This window comes from Lepisma saccharinum, chromosome 2 (genome assembly GCF_977018435.1).
Source record: "Lepisma saccharinum chromosome 2, izLepSacc3.1, whole genome shotgun sequence".
NCBI classification, from domain to species: Eukaryota; Metazoa; Arthropoda; class Insecta; order Zygentoma; family Lepismatidae; genus Lepisma; species Lepisma saccharinum.
The window spans coordinates 16,017,431-16,045,079 of NC_139230.1; the positions used below are offsets into that span (position 1 = coordinate 16,017,431).

The window sequence follows — 27,649 nt, forward strand, 5'->3', positions numbered from 1 at the left end:
CAGTTGGAATGAGTTTCAGTAAAGCAAGGTAAAGACAGAATTTTCAAAATATTTTTTGTGTGCCAGTTATCTAAATTAAGTGAAACTGTAGAGAAAATATCACTTTAAAAGTGTAGAAAGGTACCATTTTGACTGGAAATGCTGTATAATTTTCCACTTAGTAATGAAACATACGATTCTGTGTATTTGATTGTGTTTTACGTTTCCATCATTGTATCTCAGTAAGGAGAAACTTTTGTTAAAATATTTTCTGTATTCAGTATATTATGTATTGATAATCACATATTATTGATTGCACCCTATATGAATGTCTTATGACATACATGGACTGGAAAATTTACTCCCCATGGTATATATTTGCGAGAGCCTTGATGAAACCTCGTAAACATTATTCGAGCCTGGATTTCTAGACACTAAAAGAAAGAGGTGTCAGGTTTTATTATTGTGAAGAATGAAAAGCCTAAAGTTCAAAATATTCCATCTAAAATTTTAATTTTTCCACAGTATTAACAATTGTAATATTATTTTACATGAACAGAAACAGCATTATAGATGTATACATTATTTATTATTTTTGAAGAGAAAATTTAGAGGCATAAAGGGCTTAAATTGTAGGAGGGCAATTTTTTTCAACCTCCAATAGGGCATGAAATCAAAATCACAGTGAATAGCAAAATGGTTTTATTGACAAAAGTTATGTACACATATAATCTACTTTTCAATATAATCACCAAAAAGATTCAGACATTTATTGTACCAATGGACCAGCTTTCCAATACCCTCTGCAAGAAAAGGTGCTGCCTGTCTGTTGAGACATGTCTGCACATTGTCCTGAAGCTGCTCCTCATTGGTGTGGAAGCACCATCCTCCCAACCACTTCTTCATCGCCGGGAAAAGGTGGAAGTCACTCAGTGCCAGGACTGAGGTGTAGTGATCAAACACTTCTTAGTGGAATCGTTGAAGAAGGTCTTGGGTTGACCCAGCAACATGCAGTCGGGCATTGTTCTGGATGGCTCTGCGTAGTCTGCGCAATGTCTCACAGTATGCAGCCGCACTGATTGTGATCCCGGGCTCCATAAAGTCAATCAGTAACACACCTCGCACTAGGCGGGAGAGTCGATTGTAGCAGACATCTCTACGTGCCCGTTGCTCAGCTTGGCCTTGGCAGTGGTGGTGGTGGTGGTAGTGGTAGTGGCAGTGGGGATGCCAATCATGCTGTGTGACACCCCGCTTCCTAGCGCTACATGGGCCACCTAGCAGCGCCATCAAAAGTTTAAAAAAAAAAAAAAAATGTATGTTTGTGATTCTCCCTTCATCTATTTCATCTTATCACTATTCATCATCATCTTTGCAATTAGCCAAAAGTGGCAGAAACATGAAGTAAAAATAAATCCAATCAATCAAGAGTTGTCCCAGAAGTTTTTGATGGAATTTTCTTTAGCTGTGTTACAGTCTTACGCATACACTAAAATTTGTGTAAGATTGATGTCTTCAAACTGGACCACTGGCAAATTAAGGGGAAGTTGCGAAGATGAAGATGCATGATGATATGATGAAATTGATGAATGGACACTCACAAACATCCATTCCCAGGCCGGGATTCGAACCCAGGACACCTGGCATTATAGTGCAATGTGCTAACCACTCTGCCACGAGGGCCGGTCCCTATTCTTTGAAAACTAATAATACAGTGGTAATTAATGTAAGAGTAAATGACAATCATCCCCTTTCCTTCAAAGTCCAAAATTAAGCAGTTGCCCTTTTGATCAATGATTATGATGGAAATACATGTGTCCCACCTTTCCGAAGACAATTAATTAATACACCATTGGAATTAACACACGCTTATCTTGCTACCTGAAAGCCATAAGTGAATGAGATGCAAGAGAACAAGCCATGAGAAACAAACTTTCCCTGCTGGGATGAACTTTTTTCTTTCCAATTGTCAACTAGTATATGCAATTTACATTGGTCAGCGATTATGACGATCACCCTGTACTCATATGTTAATTGAAGATTTATTATAAATTTTAGCTAGGAAAGGAGAAGGGGAGATCATCTTCCCCTACCCCTTACCCTTTAATCCAACTGTGTGAAAAACTAATAAGTTGAGATGCAAACCTAACCTTTCACATTTGAAACACAATATTATCCAACTACATATTGAAACATTTCAGAAACTAATAATTGGAATTGGTAATTTTTGGTCACATTAAGAATTGCATATAAGGAATGTAGTACCCTGAAACATACTTTCATACTTAAATCCCATGAATTTTGTTCAAGGGACAAAACAGGCATTTTGGTAAAATCCAGGCTCTGCAAATTATACCTGTGTATCAAATGGAAAACATTGTTCAGAACTGAATATCAGTGTCACCAGTTGAAGTAATGTGAAGATAGAGCTCTGAACATTTCTGTAATGTACTGTTTCAGAAATGTCATTTTTTTTAAAATGAAAGACCTTCAACTAAAGAGCTTACACATATCCACAAAATGAAACATTCCAAAGTTTTTGATGTAGCTTCATTTAAAGTTTTGTGATCTTTGGTGTCATGTGTAATGATATAGTGGGGGTTAGTTGTGATCACTCGCGATATTTAAATTGGAAAGCGGCTGCGCGGCAATTACAACTTTAGACAATATTTGAAGCCTCACACTATATATTACAAGTTACAATTTGCGTCGCCCTTCTCGATCGACAGTGCAAGAGTCTACGAGCAATGCCGACGAGAAACGCGAGACAAAGCCCTGTAATACAATATACACACCAAATAGATATATAGTTATAAGCGTATGCATAAGGTCAAAAGGGTCCACCAACGAATGGCACACCGTGCTTTCTCCGTTACGTTAATTTGTCCTCACAATTTTCTGTAACACTAACTCTATTTGTCTACCGCGTCTACAATTGACAAAATGGAACCTGGATTTCAATCATCTCTTAAACTCGTGTCTTGCGTTTTATGCACGCATTCATTTGTTTAATACCATTTTCAAGTAAGGCAAAAGGTCAATTTGTATTTGTGAATCATCAACAAGACAACTACGTTAATCAATTACTATATGTATTTCAAGAACACCAAAAAGCTCGTAAAATAGTCAAAACAGAACAATCAGCGTAAGCCAAAACACTATTCACATGAACGACGTGAGAGCACGTCAAATTTACAAACACGTCCTGCGTGTACCATTAATTTACAACAGTTAACGAGCATCTTTCAATCATGCGTAACAAAAATGCATATGCATATATTACTTAAATCCAATTAAACAGTCCACATTAGACAATCACAAATACTTCCCAATTATTTCCCAAGTGTGTTAATTGCGGTGCAAGTCTTCATTTAGATTTTACCCTGATTTGCCTTACGGCATTATTTTTGCCATTCATTAACATTAACTCAATTCTCCCGATTTAAATGCTACCGAGAAAGGGGCAAAGGAGGGAAGGAACATGCGTCCCGGATAAGGTGATATACGTTGCAGAGAACACGTAGATTTCTTTTGTTCGTATGCGAGAAAATTTAACCAAAATCTTAGTTCGTAAAATCGGAACGTCGAATGGGCGGAGCGATTATACCACGTCGACCACAAATGCAATTGTTACGTTCGTAGATTCAAGTAAGTAAATGCGCGCAGGTCAAAAGTTCAATTTTTAGAACGTAATAAGTCTTTGGGCGACGGGAACGAGATGTGAATCAAAATTCAAATTAATAAATCACCCAATTCACTTTTTTGACAATTTTGGCAAACAATTCTTGTCCTTAGTTCACGTTGGAGGACTAATGTAAAGGATTAGTATAGACTTTACTTTTTGATAAAGGGGGGGGGGACGATCTGGAACGTTGGCACAATTATAAAGTTCTTGTAGCACAGCAGAGAGTTTACGTACCTATTATAACAGAAAAGTTCAGCCTCAAAAAGTTCCTGCCATGCCGCACTTCAATCACCGTAATTATTCCCTTAGATGCAGTCCATTTTACGAGTCGCGAGCAATGAAGGCTTCCGTCTTCACAGGCCTCAGGCTAGGTACGTCTCTCGCTGGCTTCTGGCGACCAAAGGGGGAGTGGTCGAGTTCCGTTCCAGTCAGTATCAGCTCCTCTGTTGCACTGTGTGCGGTTTACGTCCAGCCCGTGTATACCGAGTGCTCCGCGAGAGGCAGCACCGGTCGAGCAATTGAGGACAGTGGCCTCTGATGGCCGAAAATAGTACTATATTTTACGTCAATTTTCACCTTTTGTAGAGTTTATAATATTAAATATTAAAAACGTTACAAATGCCCCTGACTTGCAAAAAGATAGAAACAACCCATCCAAAATAAATATACACACTGAGTAAATGTAAGTACAAATAACAAAAAGGACTCATGGAATTAAATACCAAATTCCAAAAATAAGGAGTTCTTCCTACGAAATTGATCAATGCACAAAAGGTCTGACATCCCAAACTTGGCAATCATTCCAAGAATTAATCACTAAAAGGTTCATAAGGATGCGTAAAGCATACAAACATTACTCGTAGCATGACGATGAAAAAGTCATATTACATCGTGTTGGCCTCCCGGCCAAACACCTAGATGTATGAATCCTCACGAGAATCTTGCTCAGAACAATCACACACATTGCACATTTGCAGTTACCATGGTAAATCCGTATAATACCAATGATGGAATGAAAAGCATGCATCCATGGCGATGAAAAGATTGTTGGTTCCATAATTATTCACTGGTAGTAATTTCCATCCTCGTAGAGCAAAAAAACCGAGAAAGAAAAAAAGGAACGAAATCAAATACTAAGTAAAGAAAGAAAGAAGAAGGAAGGAATAGGATAGCAAGAGGAGAAAAGTTACTACAGGAAGGAAACAAGGAGGTAGCATTTTTACAAGTTTTATACGGAGAATGAGGTATTACCATTGGTTAGAACAAAGTACACAAATTTCATATCCCAGAGAGAACATATTATATCTCTCATAATATACATTTACCACGAAAATAATTGGAATTACTCTGAAATACAACAACAAAGAGTAAGACTCTTAGATATATATATACTTACATACACTGTATATAAACACATTAAAATCTGTATATATATATTAATTCAATATCTGATAACACTGTAAGAAGAGAACAAAGAAATGCATGGGAAAAGGCATGGTCTAACTTAATACAAAAACTTCATTGACCGGAGGCTTGAGAGGATTGAAGTTGTAAAGCAATTTGCGAATCAGCCAAATCGTCAAGGTTATTGACTGTAAGGTAATTATGAAGGACGCGTATGCTAATTATGACCCCCTGAATTTGAAGAATTAGGTCGACGGCGGCACGTAGAAATTTGATGACCTCTCCGACGACAATACGTGCAAAAAGGGGAGGTATCCCGAGAAACAGTGTCCTGCGGGGTATGGGCGACATGTGCCGATAAGTTAACTGAAGTGTTCCAATGATCAATTTTACTAATTTCAAGGGAAAAATTTTTCTTGGCATACTGAGTCTGTAAAAGGATTGGGGGAACAAATTAGGGTGCAATGGCGGAACGGGAGGGGCTGATGGTACAACAAAATTAGCACCCACCGAAGGTGGCACAACAGGAAAGGACAACGCCGTCTGGCATCCAGCGTCAAGAACTTTACTCTCCTCAGGAGGGGCCATTATAGGGACACCCTATATAATGTTAAACGGGAAAAAAAACTAATTGATCTAAAGGGGGGCAGAAAATTTAAAAAGATCACAGACCAAAATGAGAAAAAAAAGGGAGGGAAAAAAAATATTAATGGGAGGGAAAAAATTTTTTGATGTCCTACAATTTCAAGACTAAAGCAAGGGTAATGTTCACACACCAGATCGATTGCAACCGTGCTCTGATACCAGTTTTGTAATGATATAGTGGGGGTTAGTTGTGATCACTCGCGATATTTAAATTGGAAAGCGGCTGCGCGGCAATTACAACTTTAGACAATATTTGAAGCCTCACACTATATATTACAAGTTACAATTTGCGTCGCCCTTCTCGATCGACAGTGCAAGAGTCTACGAGCAATGCCGACGAGAAACGCGAGACAAAGCCCTGTAATACAATATACACACAAAATAGATATATATTTATAAGCATATGCATAAGGTCAAAAGGGTCCACCAACGAATGGCACACCGTGCTTTCTCCGTTACGTTAATTTGTCCTCACAATTTTCTATAACACTAACTCTATTTGTCTACCGCGTCTACAATTGACAAAATGGAACCTGGATTTCAATCATCTCTTAAACTCATGTCTTGCGTTTTATGCACGCATTCATTTGTTTAGTACCATTTTCAAGTAAGGCAAAAGGTCAATTTGTATTTGTGAATCATCAACAAGACAACTACGTTAATCAATTACTATATGTATTTCAAGAACACCAAAAAGCTCGTAAAATAGTCAAAACAGAACAATCAGCGTAAGCCAAAACACTATTCACATGAACGACGTGAGAGCACGTCAAATTTACAAACACGTCCTGCGTGTACCATTAATTTACAACAGTTAACGAGCATCTTTCAATCATGCGTAACAAAAATGCATATGCATATATTACTTAAATCCAATTAAACAGTCCACATTAGACAATCACAAATACTTCCCAATTATTTCCCAAGTGTGTTAATTGCGGTGCAAGTCTTCATTTAGATTTTACCCTGATTTGCCTTACGGCATTATTTTTGCCATTCATTAACATTAACTCAATTCTCCCGATTTAAATGCTACCGAGAAAGGGGCAAAGGAGGGAAGGAACATGCATCCCGGATAAGGTGATATACGTTGCAGAGAACACGTAGATTTCTTTTGTTCGTATGCGAGAAAATTTAACCAAAATCTTAGTTCGTAAAATCGGAACGTCGAATGGGCGGAGCGATTATACCACGTCGACCACAAATGCAATTGTTACGTTCGTAGATTCAAGTAAGTAAATGCGCGCAGGTCAAAAGTTCAATTTTTAGAACGTAATAAGTCTTTGGGCGACGGGAACGAGATGTGAATCAAAATTCAAATTAATAAATCACCCAATTCACTTTTTTGACAATTTTGGCGAACAATTCTTGTCCTTAGTTCACGTTGGAGGACTAATGTAAAGGATTAGTATAGACTTTACTTTTTGATAAAGGGGGGGGGGGACGATCTGGAACGTTGGCACAATTATAAAGTTCTTGTAGCACAGCAGAGAGTTTACGTACCTATTATAACAGAAAAGTTCAGCCTCAAAAAGTTCCTGCCATGCCGCACTTCAATCACCGTAATTATTCCCTTAGATGCAGTCCATTTTACGAGTCGCGAGCAATGAAGGCTTCCGTCTTCACAGGCCTCAGGCTAGGTACGTCTCTCGCTGGCTTCTGGCGACCAAAGGGGGAGTGGTCGAGTTCCGTTCCAGTCAGTATCAGCTCCTCTGTTGCACTGTGTGCGGTTTACGTCCAGCCCGTGTATACCGAGTGCTCCGCGAGAGGCAGCACCGGTCGAGCAATTGAGGACAGTGGCCTCTGATGGCCGAAAATAGTACTATATTTTACGTCAATTTTCACCTTTTGTAGAGTTTATAATATTAAATATTAAAAACGTTACAAATGCCCCTGACTTGCAAAAAGATAGAAACAACCCATCCAAAATAAATATACACACTGAGTAAATGTAAGTACAAATAACAAAAAGGACTCATGGAATTAAATACCAAATTCCAAAAATAAGGAGTTCTTCCTACGAAATTGATCAATGCACAAAAGGTCTGACATCCCAAACTTGGCAATCATTCCAAGAATTAATCACTAAAAGGTTCATAAGGATGCGTAAAGCATACAAACATTACTCGTAGCATGACGATGAAAAAGTCATATTACATCGTGTTGGCCTCCCGGCCAAACACCTAGATGTATGAATCCTCACGAGAATCTTGCTCAGAACAATCACACACATTGCACATTTGCAGTTACCATGGTAAATCCGTATAATACCAATGATGGAATGAAAAGCATGCATCCATGGCGATGAAAAGATTGTTGGTTCCATAATTATTCACTGGTAGTAATTTCCATCCTCGTAGAGCAAAAAAACCGAGAAAGAAAAAAAGGAACGAAATCAAATACTAAGTAAAGAAAGAAAGAAGAAGGAAGGAATAGGATAGCAAGAGGAGAAAAGTTACTACAGGAAGGAAACAAGGAGGTAGCATTTTTACAAGTTTTATACGGAGAATGAGGTATTACCATTGGTTAGAACAAAGTACACAAATTTCATATCCCAGAGAGAACATATTATATCTCTCATAATATACATTTACCACGAAAATAATTGGAATTACTCTGAAATACAACAACAAAGAGTAAGACTCTTAGATATATATATACTTACATACACTGTATATAAACACATTAAAATCTGTATATATATATTAATTCAATATCTGATAACACTGTAAGAAGAGAACAAAGAAATGCATGGGAAAAGGCATGGTCTAACTTAATACAAAAACTTCATTGACCGGAGGCTTGAGAGGATTGAAGTTGTAAAGCAATTTGCGAATCAGCCAAATCGTCAAGGTTATTGACTGTAAGGTAATTATGAAGGACGCGTATGCTAATTATGACCCCCTGAATTTGAAGAATTAGGTCGACGGCGGCACGTAGAAATTTGATGACCTCTCCGACGACAATACGTGCAAAAAGGGGAGGTATCCCGAGAAACAGTGTCCTGCGGGGTATGGGCGACATGTGCCGATAAGTTAACTGAAGTGTTCCAATGATCAATTTTACTAATTTCAAGGGAAAAATTTTTCTTGGCATACTGAGTCTGTAAAAGGGTTGGGGGAACAAATTAGGGTGCAATGGCGGAACGGGAGGGGCTGATGGTACAACAAAATTAGCACCCACCGAAGGTGGCACAACAGGAAAGGACAACGCCGTCTGGCATCCAGCGTCAAGAACTTTACTCTCCTCAGGAGGGGCCATTATAGGGACACCCTATATAATGTTAAACGGGAAAAAAAACTAATTGATCTAAAGGGGGGCAGAAAATTTAAAAAGATCACAGACCAAAATGAGAAAAAAAAGGGAGGGAAAAAAAATATTAATGGGAGGGAAAAAAATTTTTGATGTCCTACAATTTCAAGACTAAAGCAAGGGTAATGTTCACACACCAGATCGATTGCAACCGTGCTCTGATACCAATTTTGTAATGATATAGTGGGGGTTAGTTGTGATCACTCGCGATATTTAAATTGGAAAGCGGCTGCGCGGCAATTACAACTTTAGACAATATTTGAAGCCTCACACTATATATTACAAGTTACAATTTGCGTCGCCCTTCTCGATCGACAGTGCAAGAGTCTACGAGCAATGCCGACGAGAAACGCGAGACAAAGCCCTGTAATACAATATACACACCAAATAGATATATAGTTATAAGCATATGCATAAGGTCAAAAGGGTCCACCAACGAATGGCACACCGTGCTTTCTCCGTTACGTTAATTTGTCCTCACAATTTTCTGTAACACTAACTCTATTTGTCTACCGCGTCTACAATTGACAAAATGGAACCTGGATTTCAATCATCTCTTAAACTCGTGTCTTGCGTTTTATGCACGCATTCATTTGTTTAGTACCATTTTCAAGTAAGGCAAAAGGTCAATTTGTATTTGTGAATCATCAACAAGACAACTACGTTAATCAATTACTATATGTATTTCAAGAACACCAAAAAGCTCGTAAAATAGTCAAAACAGAACAATCAGCGTAAGCCAAAACACTATTCACATGAACGACGTGAGAGCACGTCAAATTTACAAACACGTCCTGCGTGTACCATTAATTTACAACAGTTAACGAGCATCTTTCAATCATGCGTAACAAAAATGCATATGCATATATTACTTAAATCCAATTAAACAGTCCACATTAGACAATCACAAATACTTCCCAATTATTTCCCAAGTGTGTTAATTGCGGTGCAAGTCTTCATTTAGATTTTACCCTGATTTGCCTTACGGCATTATTTTTGCCATTCATTAACATTAACTCAATTCTCCCGATTTAAATGCTACCGAGAAAGGGGCAAAGGAGGGAAGGAACATGCGTCCCGGATAAGGTGATATACGTTGCAGAGAACACGTAGATTTCTTTTGTTCGTATGCGAGAAAATTTAACCAAAATCTTAGTTCGTAAAATCGAAATGTCGAATGGGCGGAGCGATTATACCACGTCGACCACAAATGCAATTGTTACGTTCGTAGATTCAAGTAAGTAAATGCGCGCAGGTCAAAAGTTCAATTTTTAGAACGTAATAAGTCTTTGGGCGACGGGAACGAGATGTGAATCAAAATTCAAATTAATAAATCACCCAATTCACTTTTTTGACAATTTTGGCGAACAATTCTTGTCCTTAGTTCACGTTGGAGGACTAATGTAAAGGATTAGTATAGACTTTACTTTTTGATAAAGGGGGGGGGGGGACGATCTGGAACGTTGGCACAATTATAAAGTTCTTGTAGCACAGCAGAGAGTTTACGTACCTATTATAACAGAAAAGTTCAGCCTCAAAAAGTTCCTGCCATGCCGCACTTCAATCACCGTAATTATTCCCTTAGATGCAGTCCATTTTACGAGTCGCGAGCAATGAAGGCTTCCGTCTTCACAGGCCTCAGGCTAGGTACGTCTCTCGCTGGCTTCTGGCGACCAAAGGGGGAGTGGTCGAGTTCCGTTCCAGTCAGTATCAACTCCTCTGTTGCACTGTGTGCGGTTTACGTCCAGCCCGTGTATACCGAGTGCTCCGCGAGAGGCAGCACCGGTCGAGCAATCGAGGACAGTGGCCTCTGATGGCCGAAAATAGTACTATATTTTACGTCAATTTTCACCTTTTGTAGAGTTTATAATATTAAATATTAAAAACGTTACAAATGCCCCTGACTTGCAAAAAGATAGAAACAACCCATCCAAAATAAATATACACACTGAGTAAATGTAAGTACAAATAACAAAAAGGACTCATGGAATTAAATACCAAATTCCAAAAATAAGGAGTTCTTCCTACGAAATTGATCAATGCACAAAAGGTCTGACATCCCAAACTTGGCAATCATTCCAAGAATTAATCACTAAAAGGTTCATAAGGATGCGTAAAGCATACAAACATTACTCGTAGCATGACGATGAAAAAGTCATATTACATCGTGTTGGCCTCCCGGCCAAACACCTAGATGTATGAATCCTCACGAGAATCTTGCTCAGAACAATCACACACATTGCACATTTGCAGTTACCATGGTAAATCCGTATAATACCAATGATGGAATGAAAAGCATGCATCCATGGCGATGAAAAGATTGTTGGTTCCATAATTATTCACTGGTAGTAATTTCCATCCTCGTAGAGCAAAAAAACCGAGAAAGAAAAAAAGGAACGAAATCAAATACTAAGTAAAGAAAGAAAGAAGAAGGAAGGAATAGGATAGCAAGAGGAGAAAAGTTACTACAGGAAGGAAACAAGGAGGTAGCATTTTTACAAGTTTTATACGGAGAATGAGGTATTACCATTGGTTAGAACAAAGTACACAAATTTCATATCCCAGAGAGAACATATTATATCTCTCATAATATACATTTACCACGAAAATAATTGGAATTACTCTGAAATACAACAACAAAGAGTAAGACTCTTAGATATATGTATACTTACATACACTGTATATAAACACATTGAAATCTGTATATATATATTAATTCAATATCTGATAACACTGTAAGAAGAGAACAAAGAAATGCATGGGAAAAGGCATGGTCTAACTTAATACAAAAACTTCATTGACCGGAGGCTTGAGAGGATTGAAGTTGTAAAGCAATTTGCGAATCAGCCAAATCGTCAAGGTTATTGACTGTAAGGTAATTATGAAGGATGCGTATGCTAATTATGACCCCCTGAATTTGAAGAATTAGGTCGACGGCGGCACGTAGAAATTTGATGACCTCTCCGACGACAATACGTGCAAAAAGGGGAGGTATCCCGAGAAACAGTGTCCTGCGGGGTATGGGCGACATGTGCCGATAAGTTAACTGAAGTGTTCCAATGATCAATTTTACTAATTTCAAGGGAAAAATTTTTCTTGGCATACTGAGTCTGTAAAAGGGTTGGGGGAACAAATTAGGGTGCAATGGCGGAACGGGAGGGGCTGATGGTACAACAAAATTAGCACCCACCGAAGGTGGCACAACAGGAAAGGACAACGCCGTCTGGCATCCAGCGTCAAGAACTTTACTCTCCTCAGGAGGGGCCATTATAGGGACACCCTATATAATGTTAAACGGGAAAAAAAACTAATTGATCTAAAGGGGGGCAGAAAATTTAAAAAGATCACAGACCAAAATGAGAAAAAAAAGGGAGGGAAAAAAAATATTAATGGGAGGGAAAAAAAATTTTGATGTCCTACAATTTCAAGACTAAAGCAAGGGTAATGTTCACACACCAGATCGATTGCAACCGTGCTCTGATACCAATTTTGTAATGATATAGTGGGGGTTAGTTGTGATCACTCGCGATATTTAAATTGGAAAGCGGCTGCGCGGCAATTACAACTTTAGACAATATTTGAAGCCTCACACTATATATTACAAGTTACAATTTGCGTCGCCCTTCTCGATCGACAGTGCAAGAGTCTACGAGCAATGCCGACGAGAAACGCGAGACAAAGCCCTGTAATACAATATACACACAAAATAGATATATATTTATAAGCATATGCATAAGGTCAAAAGGGTCCACCAACGAATGGCACACCGTGCTTTCTCCGTTACGTTAATTTGTCCTCACAATTTTCTATAACACTAACTCTATTTGTCTACCGCGTCTACAATTGACAAAATGGAACCTGGATTTCAATCATCTCTTAAACTCATGTCTTGCGTTTTATGCACGCATTCATTTGTTTAATACCATTTTCAAGTAAGGCAAAAGGTCAATTTGTATTTGTGAATCATCAACAAGACAACTACGTTAATCAATTACTATATGTATTTCAAGAACACCAAAAAGCTCGTAAAATAGTCAAAACAGAACAATCAGCGTAAGCCAAAACACTATTCACATGAACGACGTGAGAGCACGTCAAATTTACAAACACGTCCTGCGTGTACCATTAATTTACAACAGTTAACGAGCATCTTTCAATCATGCGTAACAAAAATGCATATGCATATATTACTTAAATCCAATTAAACAGTCCACATTAGACAATCACAAATACTTCCCAATTATTTCCCAAGTGTGTTAATTGCGGTGCAAGTCTTCATTTAGATTTTACCCTGATTTGCCTTACGGCATTATTTTTGCCATTCATTAACATTAACTCAATTCTCCCGATTTAAATGCTACCGAGAAAGGGGCAAAGGAGGGAAGGAACATGCGTCCCGGATAAGGTGATATACGTTGCAGAGAACACGTAGATTTCTTTTGTTCGTATGCGAGAAAATTTAACCAAAATCTTAGTTCGTAAAATCGGAACGTCGAATGGGCGGAGCGATTATACCACGTCGACCACAAATGCAATTGTTACGTTCGTAGATTCAAGTAAGTAAATGCGCGCAGGTCAAAAGTTCAATTTTTAGAACGTAATAAGTCTTTGGGCGACGGGAACGAGATGTGAATCAAAATTCAAATTAATAAATCACCCAATTCACTTTTTTGACAATTTTGGCGAACAATTCTTGTCCTTAGTTCACGTTGGAGGACTAATGTAAAGGATTAGTATAGACTTTACTTTTTGATAAAGGGGGGGGGGGACGATCTGGAACGTTGGCACAATTATAAAGTTCTTGTAGCACAGCAGAGAGTTTACGTACCTATTATAACAGAAAAGTTCAGCCTCAAAAAGTTCCTGCCATGCCGCACTTCAATCACCGTAATTATTCCCTTAGATGCAGTCCATTTTACGAGTCGCGAGCAATGAAGGCTTCCGTCTTCACAGGCCTCAGGCTAGGTACGTCTCTCGCTGGCTTCTGGCGACCAAAGGGGGAGTGGTCGAGTTCCGTTCCAGTCAGTATCAGCTCCTCTGTTGCACTGTGTGCGGTTTACGTCCAGCCCGTGTATACCGAGTGCTCCGCGAGAGGCAGCACCGGTCGAGCAATCGAGGACAGTGGCCTCTGATGGCCGAAAATAGTACTATATTTTACGTCAATTTTCACCTTTTGTAGAGTTTATAATATTAAATATTAAAAACGTTACAAATGCCCCTGACTTGCAAAAAGATAGAAACAACCCATCCAAAATAAATATACACACTGAGTAAATGTAAGTACAAATAACAAAAAGGACTCATGGAATTAAATACCAAATTCCAAAAATAAGGAGTTCTTCCTACGAAATTGATCAATGCACAAAAGGTCTGACATCCCAAACTTGGCAATCATTCCAAGAATTAATCACTAAAAGGTTCATAAGGATGCGTAAAGCATACAAACATTACTCGTAGCATGACGATGAAAAAGTCATATTACATCGTGTTGGCCTCCCGGCCAAACACCTAGATGTATGAATCCTCACGAGAATCTTGCTCAGAACAATCACACACATTGCACATTTGCAGTTACCATGGTAAATCCGTATAATACCAATGATGGAATGAAAAGCATGCATCCATGGCGATGAAAAGATTGTTGGTTCCATAATTATTCACTGGTAGTAATTTCCATCCTCGTAGAGCAAAAAAACCGAGAAAGAAAAAAAGGAACGAAATCAAATACTAAGTAAAGAAAGAAAGAAGAAGGAAGGAATAGGATAGCAAGAGGAGAAAAGTTACTACAGGAAGGAAACAAGGAGGTAGCATTTTTACAAGTTTTATACGGAGAATGAGGTATTACCATTGGTTAGAACAAAGTACACAAATTTCATATCCCAGAGAGAACATATTATATCTCTCATAATATACATTTACCACGAAAATAATTGGAATTACTCTGAAATACAACAACAAAGAGTAAGACTCTTAGATATATGTATACTTACATACACTGTATATAAACACATTGAAATCTGTATATATATATTAATTCAATATCTGATAACACTGTAAGAAGAGAACAAAGAAATGCATGGGAAAAGGCATGGTCTAACTTAATACAAAAACTTCATTGACCGGAGGCTTGAGAGGATTGAAGTTGTAAAGCAATTTGCGAATCAGCCAAATCGTCAAGGTTATTGACTGTAAGGTAATTATGAAGGATGCGTATGCTAATTATGACCCCCTGAATTTGAAGAATTAGGTCGACGGCGGCACGTAGAAATTTGATGACCTCTCCGACGACAATACGTGCAAAAAGGGGAGGTATCCCGAGAAACAGTGTCCTGCGGGGTATGGGCGACATGTGCCGATAAGTTAACTGAAGTGTTCCAATGATCAATTTTACTAATTTCAAGGGAAAAATTTTTCTTGGCATACTGAGTCTGTAAAAGGGTTGGGGGAACAAATTAGGGTGCAATGGCGGAACGGGAGGGGCTGATGGTACAACAAAATTAGCACCCACCGAAGGTGGCACAACAGGAAAGGACAACGCCGTCTGGCATCCAGCGTCAAGAACTTTACTCTCCTCAGGAGGGGCCATTATAGGGACACCCTATATAATGTTAAACGGGAAAAAAAACTAATTGATCTAAAGGGGGACAGAAAATTTAAAAAGATCACAGACCAAAATGAGAAAAAAAAGGGAGGGAAAAAAAATATTAATGGGAGGGAAAAAAAATTTTGATGTCCTACAATTTCAAGACTAAAGCAAGGGTAATGTTCACACACCAGATCGATTGCAACCGTGCTCTGATACCAATTTTGTAATGATATAGTGGGGGTTAGTTGTGATCACTCGCGATATTTAAATTGGAAAGCGGCTGCGCGGCAATTACAACTTTAGACAATATTTGAAGCCTCACACTATATATTACAAGTTACAATTTGCGTCGCCCTTCTCGATCGACAGTGCAAGAGTCTACGAGCAATGCCGACGAGAAACGCGAGACAAAGCCCTGTAATACAATATACACACAAAATAGATATATATTTATAAGCATATGCATAAGGTCAAAAGGGTCCACCAACGAATGGCACACCGTGCTTTCTCCGTTACGTTAATTTGTCCTCACAATTTTCTATAACACTAACTCTATTTGTCTACCGCGTCTACAATTGACAAAATGGAACCTGGATTTCAATCATCTCTTAAACTCGTGTCTTGCGTTTTATGCACGCATTCATTTGTTTAATACCATTTTCAAGTAAGGCAAAAGGTCAATTTGTATTTGTGAATCATCAACAAGACAACTACGTTAATCAATTACTATATGTATTTCAAGAACACCAAAAAGCTCGTAAAATAGTCAAAACAGAACAATCAGCGTAAGCCAAAACACTATTCACATGAACGACGTGAGAGCACGTCAAATTTACAAACACGTCCTGCGTGTACCATTAATTTACAACAGTTAACGAGCATCTTTCAATCATGCGTAACAAAAATGCATATGCATATATTACTTAAATCCAATTAAACAGTCCACATTAGACAATCACAAATACTTCCCAATTATTTCCCAAGTGTGTTAATTGCGGTGCAAGTCTTCATTTAGATTTTACCCTGATTTGCCTTACGGCATTATTTTTGCCATTCATTAACATTAACTCAATTCTCCCGATTTAAATGCTACCGAGAAAGGGGCAAAGGAGGGAAGGAACATGCGTCCCGGATAAGGTGATATACGTTGCAGAGAACACGTAGATTTCTTTTGTTCGTATGCGAGAAAATTTAACCAAAATCTTAGTTCGTAAAATCGGAACGTCGAATGGGCGGAGCGATTATACCACGTCGACCACAAATGCAATTGTTACGTTCGTAGATTCAAGTAAGTAAATGCGCGCAGGTCAAAAGTTCAATTTTTAGAACGTAATAAGTCTTTGGGCGACGGGAACGAGATGTGAATCAAAATTCAAATTAATAAATCACCCAATTCACTTTTTTGACAATTTTGGCGAACAATTCTTGTCCTTAGTTCACGTTGGAGGACTAATGTAAAGGATTAGTATAGACTTTACTTTTTGATAAAGGGGGGGGGGGGGGACGATCTGGAACGTTGGCACAATTATAAAGTTCTTGTAGCACAGCAGAGAGTTTACGTACCTATTATAACAGAAAAGTTCAGCCTCAAAAAGTTCCTGCCATGCCGCACTTCAATCACCGTAATTATTCCCTTAGATGCAGTCCATTTTACGAGTCGCGAGCAATGAAGGCTTCCGTCTTCACAGGCCTCAGGCTAGGTACGTCTCTCGCTGGCTTCTGGCGACCAAAGGGGGAGTGGTCGAGTTCCGTTCCAGTCAGTATCAGCTCCTCTGTTGCACTGTGTGCGGTTTACGTCCAGCCCGTGTATACCGAGTGCTCCGCGAGAGGCAGCACCGGTCGAGCAATCGAGGACAGTGGCCTCTGATGGCCGAAAATAGTACTATATTTTACGTCAATTTTCACCTTTTGTAGAGTTTATAATATTAAATATTAAAAACGTTACAAATGCCCCTGACTTGCAAAAAGATAGAAACAACCCATCCAAAATAAATATACACACTGAGTAAATGTAAGTACAAATAACAAAAAGGACTCATGGAATTAAATACCAAATTCCAAAAATAAGGAGTTCTTCCTACGAAATTGATCAATGCACAAAAGGTCTGACATCCCAAACTTGGCAATCATTCCAAGAATTAATCACTAAAAGGTTCATAAGGATGCGTAAAGCATACAAACATTACTCGTAGCATGACGATGAAAAAGTCATATTACATCGTGTTGGCCTCCCGGCCAAACACCTAGATGTATGAATCCTCACGAGAATCTTGCTCAGAACAATCACACACATTGCACATTTGCAGTTACCATGGTAAATCCGTATAATACCAATGATGGAATGAAAAGCATGCATCCATGGCGATGAAAAGATTGTTGGTTCCATAATTATTCACTGGTAGTAATTTCCATCCTCGTAGAGCAAAAAAACCGAGAAAGAAAAAAAGGAACGAAATCAAATACTAAGTAAAGAAAGAAAGAAGAAGGAAGGAATAGGATAGCAAGAGGAGAAAAGTTACTACAGGAAGGAAACAAGGAGGTAGCATTTTTACAAGTTTTATACGGAGAATGAGGTATTACCATTGGTTAGAACAAAGTACACAAATTTCATATCCCAGAGAGAACATATTATATCTCTCATAATATACATTTACCACGAAAATAATTGGAATTACTCTGAAATACAACAACAAAGAGTAAGACTCTTAGATATATGTATACTTACATACACTGTATATAAACACATTAAAATCTGTATATATATATTAATTCAATATCTGATAACACTGTAAGAAGAGAACAAAGAAATGCATGGGAAAAGGCATGGTCTAACTTAATACAAAAACTTCATTGACCGGAGGCTTGAGAGGATTGAAGTTGTAAAGCAATTTGCGAATCAGCCAAATCGTCAAGGTTATTGACTGTAAGGTAATTATGAAGGACGCGTATGCTAATTATGACCCCCTGAATTTGAAGAATTAGGTCGACGGCGGCACGTAGAAATTTGATGACCTCTCCGACGACAATACGTGCAAAAAGGGGAGGTATCCCGAGAAACAGTGTCCTGCGGGGTATGGGCGACATGTGCCGATAAGTTAACTGAAGTGTTCCAATGATCAATTTTACTAATTTCAAGGGAAAAATTTTTCTTGGCATACTGAGTCTGTAAAAGGGTTGGGGGAACAAATTAGGGTGCAATGGCGGAACGGGAGGGGCTGATGGTACAACAAAATTAGCACCCACCGAAGGTGGCACAACAGGAAAGGACAACGCCGTCTGGCATCCAGCGTCAAGAACTTTACTCTCCTCAGGAGGGGCCATTATAGGGACACCCTATATAATGTTAAACGGGAAAAAAAACTAATTGATCTAAAGGGGGGCAGAAAATTTAAAAAGATCACAGACCAAAATGAGAAAAAAAAGGGAGGGAAAAAAATATTAATGGGAGGGAAAAAAAATTTTGATGTCCTACAATTTCAAGACTAAAGCAAGGGTAATGTTCACACACCAGATCGATTGCAACCGTGCTCTGATACCAATTTTGTAATGATATAGTGGGGGTTAGTTGTGATCACTCGCGATATTTAAATTGGAAAGCGGCTGCGCGGCAATTACAACTTTAGACAATATTTGAAGCCTCACACTATATATTACAAGTTACAATTTGCGTCGCCCTTCTCGATCGACAGTGCAAGAGTCTACGAGCAATGCCGACGAGAAACGCGAGACAAAGCCCTGTAATACAATATACACACAAAATAGATATATATTTATAAGCGTATGCATAAGGTCAAAAGGGTCCACCAACGAATGGCACACCGTGCTTTCTCCGTTACGTTAATTTGTCCTCACAATTTTCTATAACACTAACTCTATTTGTCTACCGCGTCTACAATTGACAAAATGGAACCTGGATTTCAATCATCTCTTAAACTCATGTCTTGCGTTTTATGCACGCATTCATTTGTTTAGTACCATTTTCAAGTAAGGCAAAAGGTCAATTTGTATTTGTGAATCATCAACAAGACAACTACGTTAATCAATTACTATATGTATTTCAAGAACACCAAAAAGCTCGTAAAATAGTCAAAACAGAACAATCAGCGTAAGCCAAAACACTATTCACATGAACGACGTGAGAGCACGTCAAATTTACAAACACGTCCTGCGTGTACCATTAATTTACAACAGTTAACGAGCATCTTTCAATCATGCGTAACAAAAATGCATATGCATATATTACTTAAATCCAATTAAACAGTCCACATTAGACAATCACAAATACTTCCCAATTATTTCCCAAGTGTGTTAATTGCGGTGCAAGTCTTCATTTAGATTTTACCCTGATTTGCCTTACGGCATTATTTTTGCCATTCATTAACATTAACTCAATTCTCCCGATTTAAATGCTACCGAGAAAGGGGCAAAGGAGGGAAGGAACATGCGTCCCGGATAAGGTGATATACGTTGCAGAGAACACGTAGATTTCTTTTGTTCGTATGCGAGAAAATTTAACCAAAATCTTAGTTCGTAAAATCGGAACGTCAAATGGGCGGAGCGATTATACCACGTCGACCACAAATGCAATTGTTACGTTCGTAGATTCAAGTAAGTAAATGCGCGCAGGTCAAAAGTTCAATTTTTAGAACGTAATAAGTCTTTGGGCGACGGGAACAAGATGTGAATCAAAATTCAAATTAATAAATCACCCAATTCTCTTTTTTGACAATTTTGGCGAACAATTCTTGTCCTTAGTTCACGTTGGAGGACTAATGTAAAGGATTAGTATAGACTTTACTTTTTGATAAAGGGGGGGGGGGGGGGGACGATCTGGAACGTTGGCACAATTATAAAGTTCTTGTAGCACAGCAGAGAGTTTACGTACCTATTATAACAGAAAAGTTCAGCCTCAAAAAGTTCCTGCCATGCCGCACTTCAATCACCGTAATTATTCCCTTAGATGCAGTCCATTTTACGAGTCGCGAGCAATGAAGGCTTCCGTCTTCGCAGGCCTCAGGCTAGGTACGTCTCTCGCTGGCTTCTGGCGACCAAAGGGGGAGTGGTCGAGTTCCGTTCCAGTCAGTATCAGCTCCTCTGGTGCACTGTGTGCGGTTTACGTCCAGCCCGTGTATACCGAGTGCTCCGCGAGAGGCAGCACCGGTCGAGCAATCGAGGACAGTGGCCTCTGATGGCCGAAAATAGTACTATATTTTACGTCAATTTTCACCTTTTGTAGAGTTTATAATATTAAATATTAAAAACGTTACACATGTAACACTGTAATTACAATAAACTAAGCTTGTTTGACACACCTGTGTGTGTGCATGTGTAGAAATGGTAATTATGATGGCAACATAAAAATATGAGAATTTGTATTTATAAAATAAGCTGAAAACGGACCTCTAAAAATTACAGATGTGCAATTTTATATAATCTCAGATGAGGAGGTTCAAAATTGCATGGCTGTACAATTTCCATGTTACCAGGACTTTTGAATTGCACTGTATACTTGGAACATCAAAAGTAAATTTATTTATTTTTCAGGGTGTGCTCTTTCCTTGGTGGAAATTTTTGTTCTGAATGCCATTCTGGTGAAGAATGGTCTATTCCAGCAAGAATAATTCACAATTGGGACTTCAGAAAGTATCCTGTATCGAGTAAAGCAGCAGAATTTCTTACACAAATTCAGCATGAACCACTGCTTGATTTGAAGATTCTTAATCCAACTTTATACTTAGCAGTAGAAGAGATGTCACAGTTACAGGTAAATAGTTGACAATGCAATTCTTTGAACAATTCATTATGAGCAGATTGGCAAATGGTTCATTACACTATGTTTCTATGTCCAGCACAAAATAGTCTTGTATAAATTAAAGAAGTTTATATTGATTGATTGAGTTGGTGTTTTAAGTCCACTTTATGCACAGTAAGGCTAATTGGGACTGGACTTACAGTTTAAAGTCTGATCCGAACCACTATGTGCCTCCACCAGGTATCGACCCTGGGACCAAAGAAGCTTTAAAACCTCTTGTACTATGAAACAAAAAGCTGACACATATTCTACCTGTTCACTTAACTACTTTCTTATTAACTCGTTATTGAACCTGTATTGTGGTTTATTTGATGTTCAACAGCATTTACATTCTTAGGAGAAGATAAGTTGCATGTAGACGTTTTTCATTAAGTATGAAAGATATTATTTTATTAGAATTACTGTACATATGAAAGAATATTTATTGAAACAAATTTTAAAGAATATTTTTCATTAAAATTGACAATATTGCTCTGACGTGGTCTTATAATCTTATAGTTTTAAATAAGATGGAAAGAAAATCAGGTAACAGAGGCCACTGAAATTAATAGAACATTCACAAGTAAGTTTTGCGGATATCTTTTCAGTACTACTCACTTACGTCTTCTAATTATCTTTATGTTAAGAAATCATTTTTGATGTTTTTTTAAAATCTATTTTTAAAACTTAAATCACAGTTTATTAAAAAGAAACATGCATAAAATTGCTTGTATGTTTTTCCTTACAGTACATATGTATATGTTTTTTTTTTCCATGTGAAAGGTGTTTTCTGGTAAACGGTTCTACAAAATGTGTGAACAATTTAATTGAAGCAAATATAAAAAATATATGTAAATGCACACTTTTCTGTTTCTGATACTGTACATATGAACCTTTGTTGGAAAAGTTTGTGTAGTGTGTTAATGGAGCTGTATAATAATTTCACTAACCTTTCTTCCAATAAAAATAATACATTTTGGATGTACTATATAATTGTAATTTAAAATATTTTCTTACAGTCTTTGTAGCTGAATTATGACAATTTTTTCAATTATAGTTTACAAAATATTATCAGCTACCATGTTTATTTACAGTTTAATGATACTAACAATATTTATAGTTTAAAATGAGGTGGTCTATTTGGTAGGGTATTTGACTACCAGGCGGGAGACCAAGGTTCGATTTCTTGAGTGGGTGATCTAAGGTCAGAATCGGTCTGGGGCTCACCCAGCCTCAAATCAATAGGTACCTGGGGGCAATCCTGGGTGGTAAAGGCAGCCAGAGCATGTTGCTGATCACATCACCTCCAAAATTGCCGAGATCGAGAATGTATGGAACCCTACCCCCACATCCCCTAACTGCATTCATGGGATGGTGCTATATGCATGGGGAATTTTACCTTTTACCTTACATTATTCTACATATGAAATTTCTTTGTTGTAAAGCAACAGAAATATTGTATGTTTGCAGTTTACATATTACATTTTCCTTTGATATATACTGAGCGGCGGCGCCAGGATTAATCATCTAGGGGTGCTGAGGGGGTGCGATGCTGAAAATAAAGAAAACATGAAACACACATGCAACTGGGGAAGGGAGGAAAGGACAGTTTACTTTCCCTTGGTAGATAAGGTTTAGCATAGTGCGGGGGCAAAAATAGCAAAAAGTAAGGAGCAACTACACCCCTAATCGCCGCCTCTGATTTCCGATTCTCAATTTCCTGATACCTTACCTTTGAAAGCAGCTGAAACGTTTGCTTCAGTGCAAGGAAGTACAAGCAGGAGGAAAATAAACAACTCACATTAAGCTATAGGCAATTATCGAAAACCCAACAGACCACTCGAAGAAAGAAACAAAGAAATATTCATAACAACAATGCTGACGAAATTAAAAATGGTCGCTGCTCGTTATAGAGGCTGCCGCCAGTACAGGAAAGTATGTGTATCGGCATCTCTTTCAATGTTGCAATAATAACGGTCTTACTTCAGTACTTAACATTTGGTGCTCAATATGACTACATGACATAATATGACACACTAAGGGTTAGTGTTTTTAGTTAAACGAAGGGGGTGCGGAAGAAAATTAAGGGGTGCGCAAACACCTCCTGGTGCTGCCCCTGTATATACTTCACCCCACCTCATGCTTTTCGTTTGAAAATGTAAGATTATCTAAGAGCCTAATAAACACCATTGAATGATTACAAGATTAATGTACTTTCACCAAAAGTGATTCTGATATCTACAAATTATCGTATTTACACGTGTATAATCCACGTGCATGTATAATGTGCACCCTGGTTTTTGATGTGGAAATGTGGCACAAAATTATATCTCGTATATTATGCATGGTATAAACCAGGTTCAAGAAATGGCTTTCTTAGTTGTAGGTCATAAAGCCGTTGCTATGCCGATCAAAAGTGAATGACATCACACCTATTGAATGAGTCACCAGTTGCTATGTGGACCAAGAGGAGAATATCCTCTTGTGTAAGCAGTAAGTCTACAACCCATGCCACCTCCCCCCTCTCCCTCCACTATGGTTAGCATCCCAAAACTTTCACAATTTAACCACGTTATTTATCCTGTAATAGTAGAAAGTAAGATCAAAATTACGTTATGGATTTGCGGTGCTCAGGAAGTTTTCTATTATTTCTCGCCCAAGAAATACCGGTGATACGCATCCCATGCGACAGAAGGTGCATCCTTGAATTCTGTCAGAACGGCACTGCTTTTCTTGGTGTTGCAGAACAGTAAATTACAAAGTGAAAAATTGTAGAAAATTGCCTTTAAAATGTTATTCATAGTTTTGCTCATTTTCCCTTTACTTTAAAGAAGAAAAAAAACTTCAAAATGTATGTATTTTCCATGACTCACGTAATGTTTATAAGGGGCACATTCAGTACCCTTAAACTAGCAGTTAGCATCACAAGATTTCTTCCATTAAGGCACTTACACACTTCATCTATGTCATATTATTGGCCAGTAATACAGTACATTTTAATTATTTTATTTTTGCTTATCTTTTCTTTCATCCAAAGTACCATAAAAATCAGAATGTTCCTTCCTTTTGTGATGAGCTTATTTCAATCGTATTGCACATTAGTGTCGCTATCTTGAATTTAATACTGTTACCATATTCAGAAACTGCATAATTTAAGCTTTGCAACGATATATAACATGATAGGGTTCTGTAAACATAAAAAAAATCAATGCAAGTGTCACAAAATCATGGAATAGCCCTGTACAGTTTCATGTTAGCGCATGGAATAAGCAAGAAATTTTGGAAATAGTGTGCATTATCCATGAGTAAATACGGTACTTGTGTAGATTATTTGATAAATTATTTCTTTAAAGTGATTTAAATCAAACAACTTTGTTTCAAATGGAGTCCAAATTCCTGAAATATGTCCCCACTAGGAATCAAACCCAAGAATTTTGTGAGACAAATGATACAATCATAAATGTTGTGTGACTCTCACCACTATATTGTTTCCTCCTTCCCTTATTTGTTGTTTTATTATTTAATTACCGGGATCTAAGTATAGGGTGAAGAAAAGGGACTAACGAGAGGTTGTGTAAATAGGCTCAGACCTTTATAAGTTCGGAGTGATGCCTCCGTCCTCCAGGTACATACCTGCGCTCTTTCTTCCACGATGTTGACTCACTCGAACCAAATCCAAAACTGATCTCGAAATTTCCTTCCGATCTTCTCAGAACGGTTTGGTTGCTTCGCTATACAAATTCCAATACCTGTCGATTCATATAAATCGGTCAGGCTGGTACCTTTCCACAGATGAGGCAAGTAATGGAATTTGTAAGTTCTGCATTCCAAACCGACGAGAACATCCTGTCTCCGTAATGTTTCGTTTTCAAGTACACCTTCTAATTTTTACCTACAAGTCAACATACCCCCCTGTCAAGAAGCGTCATCTCTGATGGTCGCTTGTCTAAGTGTATCATTTATTGGTTCATACATGTTAGAAATTCCTTTGAAAGGATATAGTAGTACATCAAGAAATATCAAGCCTGGTAAGCAGAAAATTTTTACCAGTACCAATCCATAATACTTATTATTATGCATAAATAATGCATAAACAACTAAATACCCATTAAGAACCAAAGAGCAGTAAGTTGATTAACTAGACATATGAATATGAAATTAGTATAGTTCATTATAATACATAACCACAACCATTACCAGCACAATAGGTTTTTTTTTTTTACGATGTTTTTGTCCCTTAAATTGATTATTTTAATATTACGTTATCACTGGTGTTCTTTGCATTGACAATGAAAACTTAAATCATGATTCACTATACTGTATAATACCCAAATAGTCAAATCCTTGAACCAAAGTTTATAATTATTTACAAATCTGAATGAAATAATATTCACTTTTGTTAAGGCATAGTTTACACTGCATGTCATAATTACACTATGTAATCACTTAGAGAATATTCACTGTTTAAACACATTGTGTTCAAACCTTAAGGGTTCAATACGACATTATTTGTGTATATTTTCACTTAATCACTTTGTTTTATCATCTTGAAAGTACCAGTTTCTTCTAAAATAATTCACGCAATGATTGCAGATCAGTATCATTTCGATTCCCCAGGTTCTGAACTGTTCACGTTTGTCCATGCATAGAAATGTATCTGACTTCGTAGCACAATTGAGACGAACCTAGTTCTTGTACTTCATGTAGTCTATTGGGACTTCAATAGGGATTGAAGTGGTGAACGTTGGTGTTTCCAGTTCTTCGAACTTCTTCATTTTTACACCTTGTTGCAACTTGTAATGATGGATGACATCCTGAGCAGCTGGGATGCTCTGGTAAATTGGCATTTGGAACATGTAATGCTATTAATTGGTCCTGCTGGGAAGGATTTCCAAATTCGTGAAATACTTGCCTGCTATACTAATGCGTTGTAAGCTGGGAATCGGATCACAGTGGAAGAATCACGTGTTTTCCTCGGTGAGAAACCTCTTACACTTCTTCTCCAACTTCCGCAACTGGGACAGAAGGTTCTTCTTGGATGTATTGTTCTGTCTTAGCAGTATCAATTAGAATGTAATAGACACGTATTCAATCAATGCTGTTCCTTCTTTGTCCTGTCCAAACAAAGTGTAGCCTCCGGGAACATTCTGCTTGACTTGGCTGTCATCTTTCTATTCTCCAATATGGCAAGTCCATCGCCCATCAACATTTGGGGGGGGGGGGGGTTGCTTCTAAATTGGATTTAAATCTGGAGTTGTATGCTGTAGAAGGTGGAAGACAATTTGGCGGCGTTGGTCCTCGAGTTTTCCTCTGTCGATCTTCGATGATGCTCTGGTTGTGTAGGTACCTGTTAGAGGTGGTCTGAGCCATTGAAAGGAAGGAGAAAGAGAAAATAAGGAGAGGAATGTAGTTGAGATTGGACATACACCAGTCGACATGTACTCATCCAAGAGTAGGGCGGCTTTAGAAGTTCACTGTCTGCCTGCTGGACAGGGTGTCTAATCCATTTTCTAAGTGCAAGTTGATGGTGATGTGCCTTAACAGATACTGTCAAAGTGATGTGATGGGATATCGATACAAGATTGTTTAGCCAGCGCTTTGGAAGAAGAAGGAATAGGGGGTGGTGCCGTTGATGGATGTCTATTTTGTGCTATTCTTACAGGAATTATTTGTTCTTCATTTGTGACATTTATACTGCGAGCTTGTGTGGTAGGTTTTTTTTGACTGGTTGTTTGTTGTGCAAGGGGACGACAACAAAAACAGGATTTAATTTTACGAACAAAACATGCCGTAATTAATAAAAAATAAGATAGTCCCTACAATTATTAAAGATATCGCTGTCACTGTATGAGACACAGTTTCGAAGGGCAGTGCATTACTTCAAGTGATATCTGGGAAAGCATTTACTGTTTTTTTTTTTTTTTTGCAGTGAAACACAAAAATTATCAATATTTATGAAAATTAACTCGTTTACTGTTCTCACTCATATTTATTATGAGGAATTCGTTATATATATGGAATTACCAGAATTCCAGAAATTTTGTACTAAGGGATATCAGATATGCTCAAGTGCGCACTATACTTAAATAGCTATCTATGAAGATATAACCTGTCCCTTGCATCATTAAACTTCACATTAGTGAATCATTATTATTGCGAGCGTAAATTCATACACACTGAAATATAAATATAATTTGTGCACTATTTCATTTAAATTATAACAGGATTGTATACTCTGCAATATACGTAT

General features: G+C 37.9%; 1 protein-coding gene across 4 annotated transcripts in view; it reads left to right on the top strand.

Moving 5' to 3' along the window:
- Plekhm1 (Pleckstrin homology and RUN domain containing M1) overlaps window positions 1-27,649 on the top strand; it is a 99,241-nt gene that overhangs the window by 29,623 nt on the left and 41,969 nt on the right. For all 4 annotated transcript variants that reach the window (XM_083117099.1, XM_083117102.1, XM_083117100.1 and 1 more), the window contains 2 exons: window positions 1-28; window positions 21,153-21,372. The exon at window positions 1-28 is cut by the window's left edge and continues 91 nt beyond it. In XM_083117099.1, the coding sequence (XP_082973225.1) occupies window positions 1-28; window positions 21,153-21,372 (248 nt within the window). The remainder of the gene's footprint in view (window positions 29-21,152; window positions 21,373-27,649) is intronic.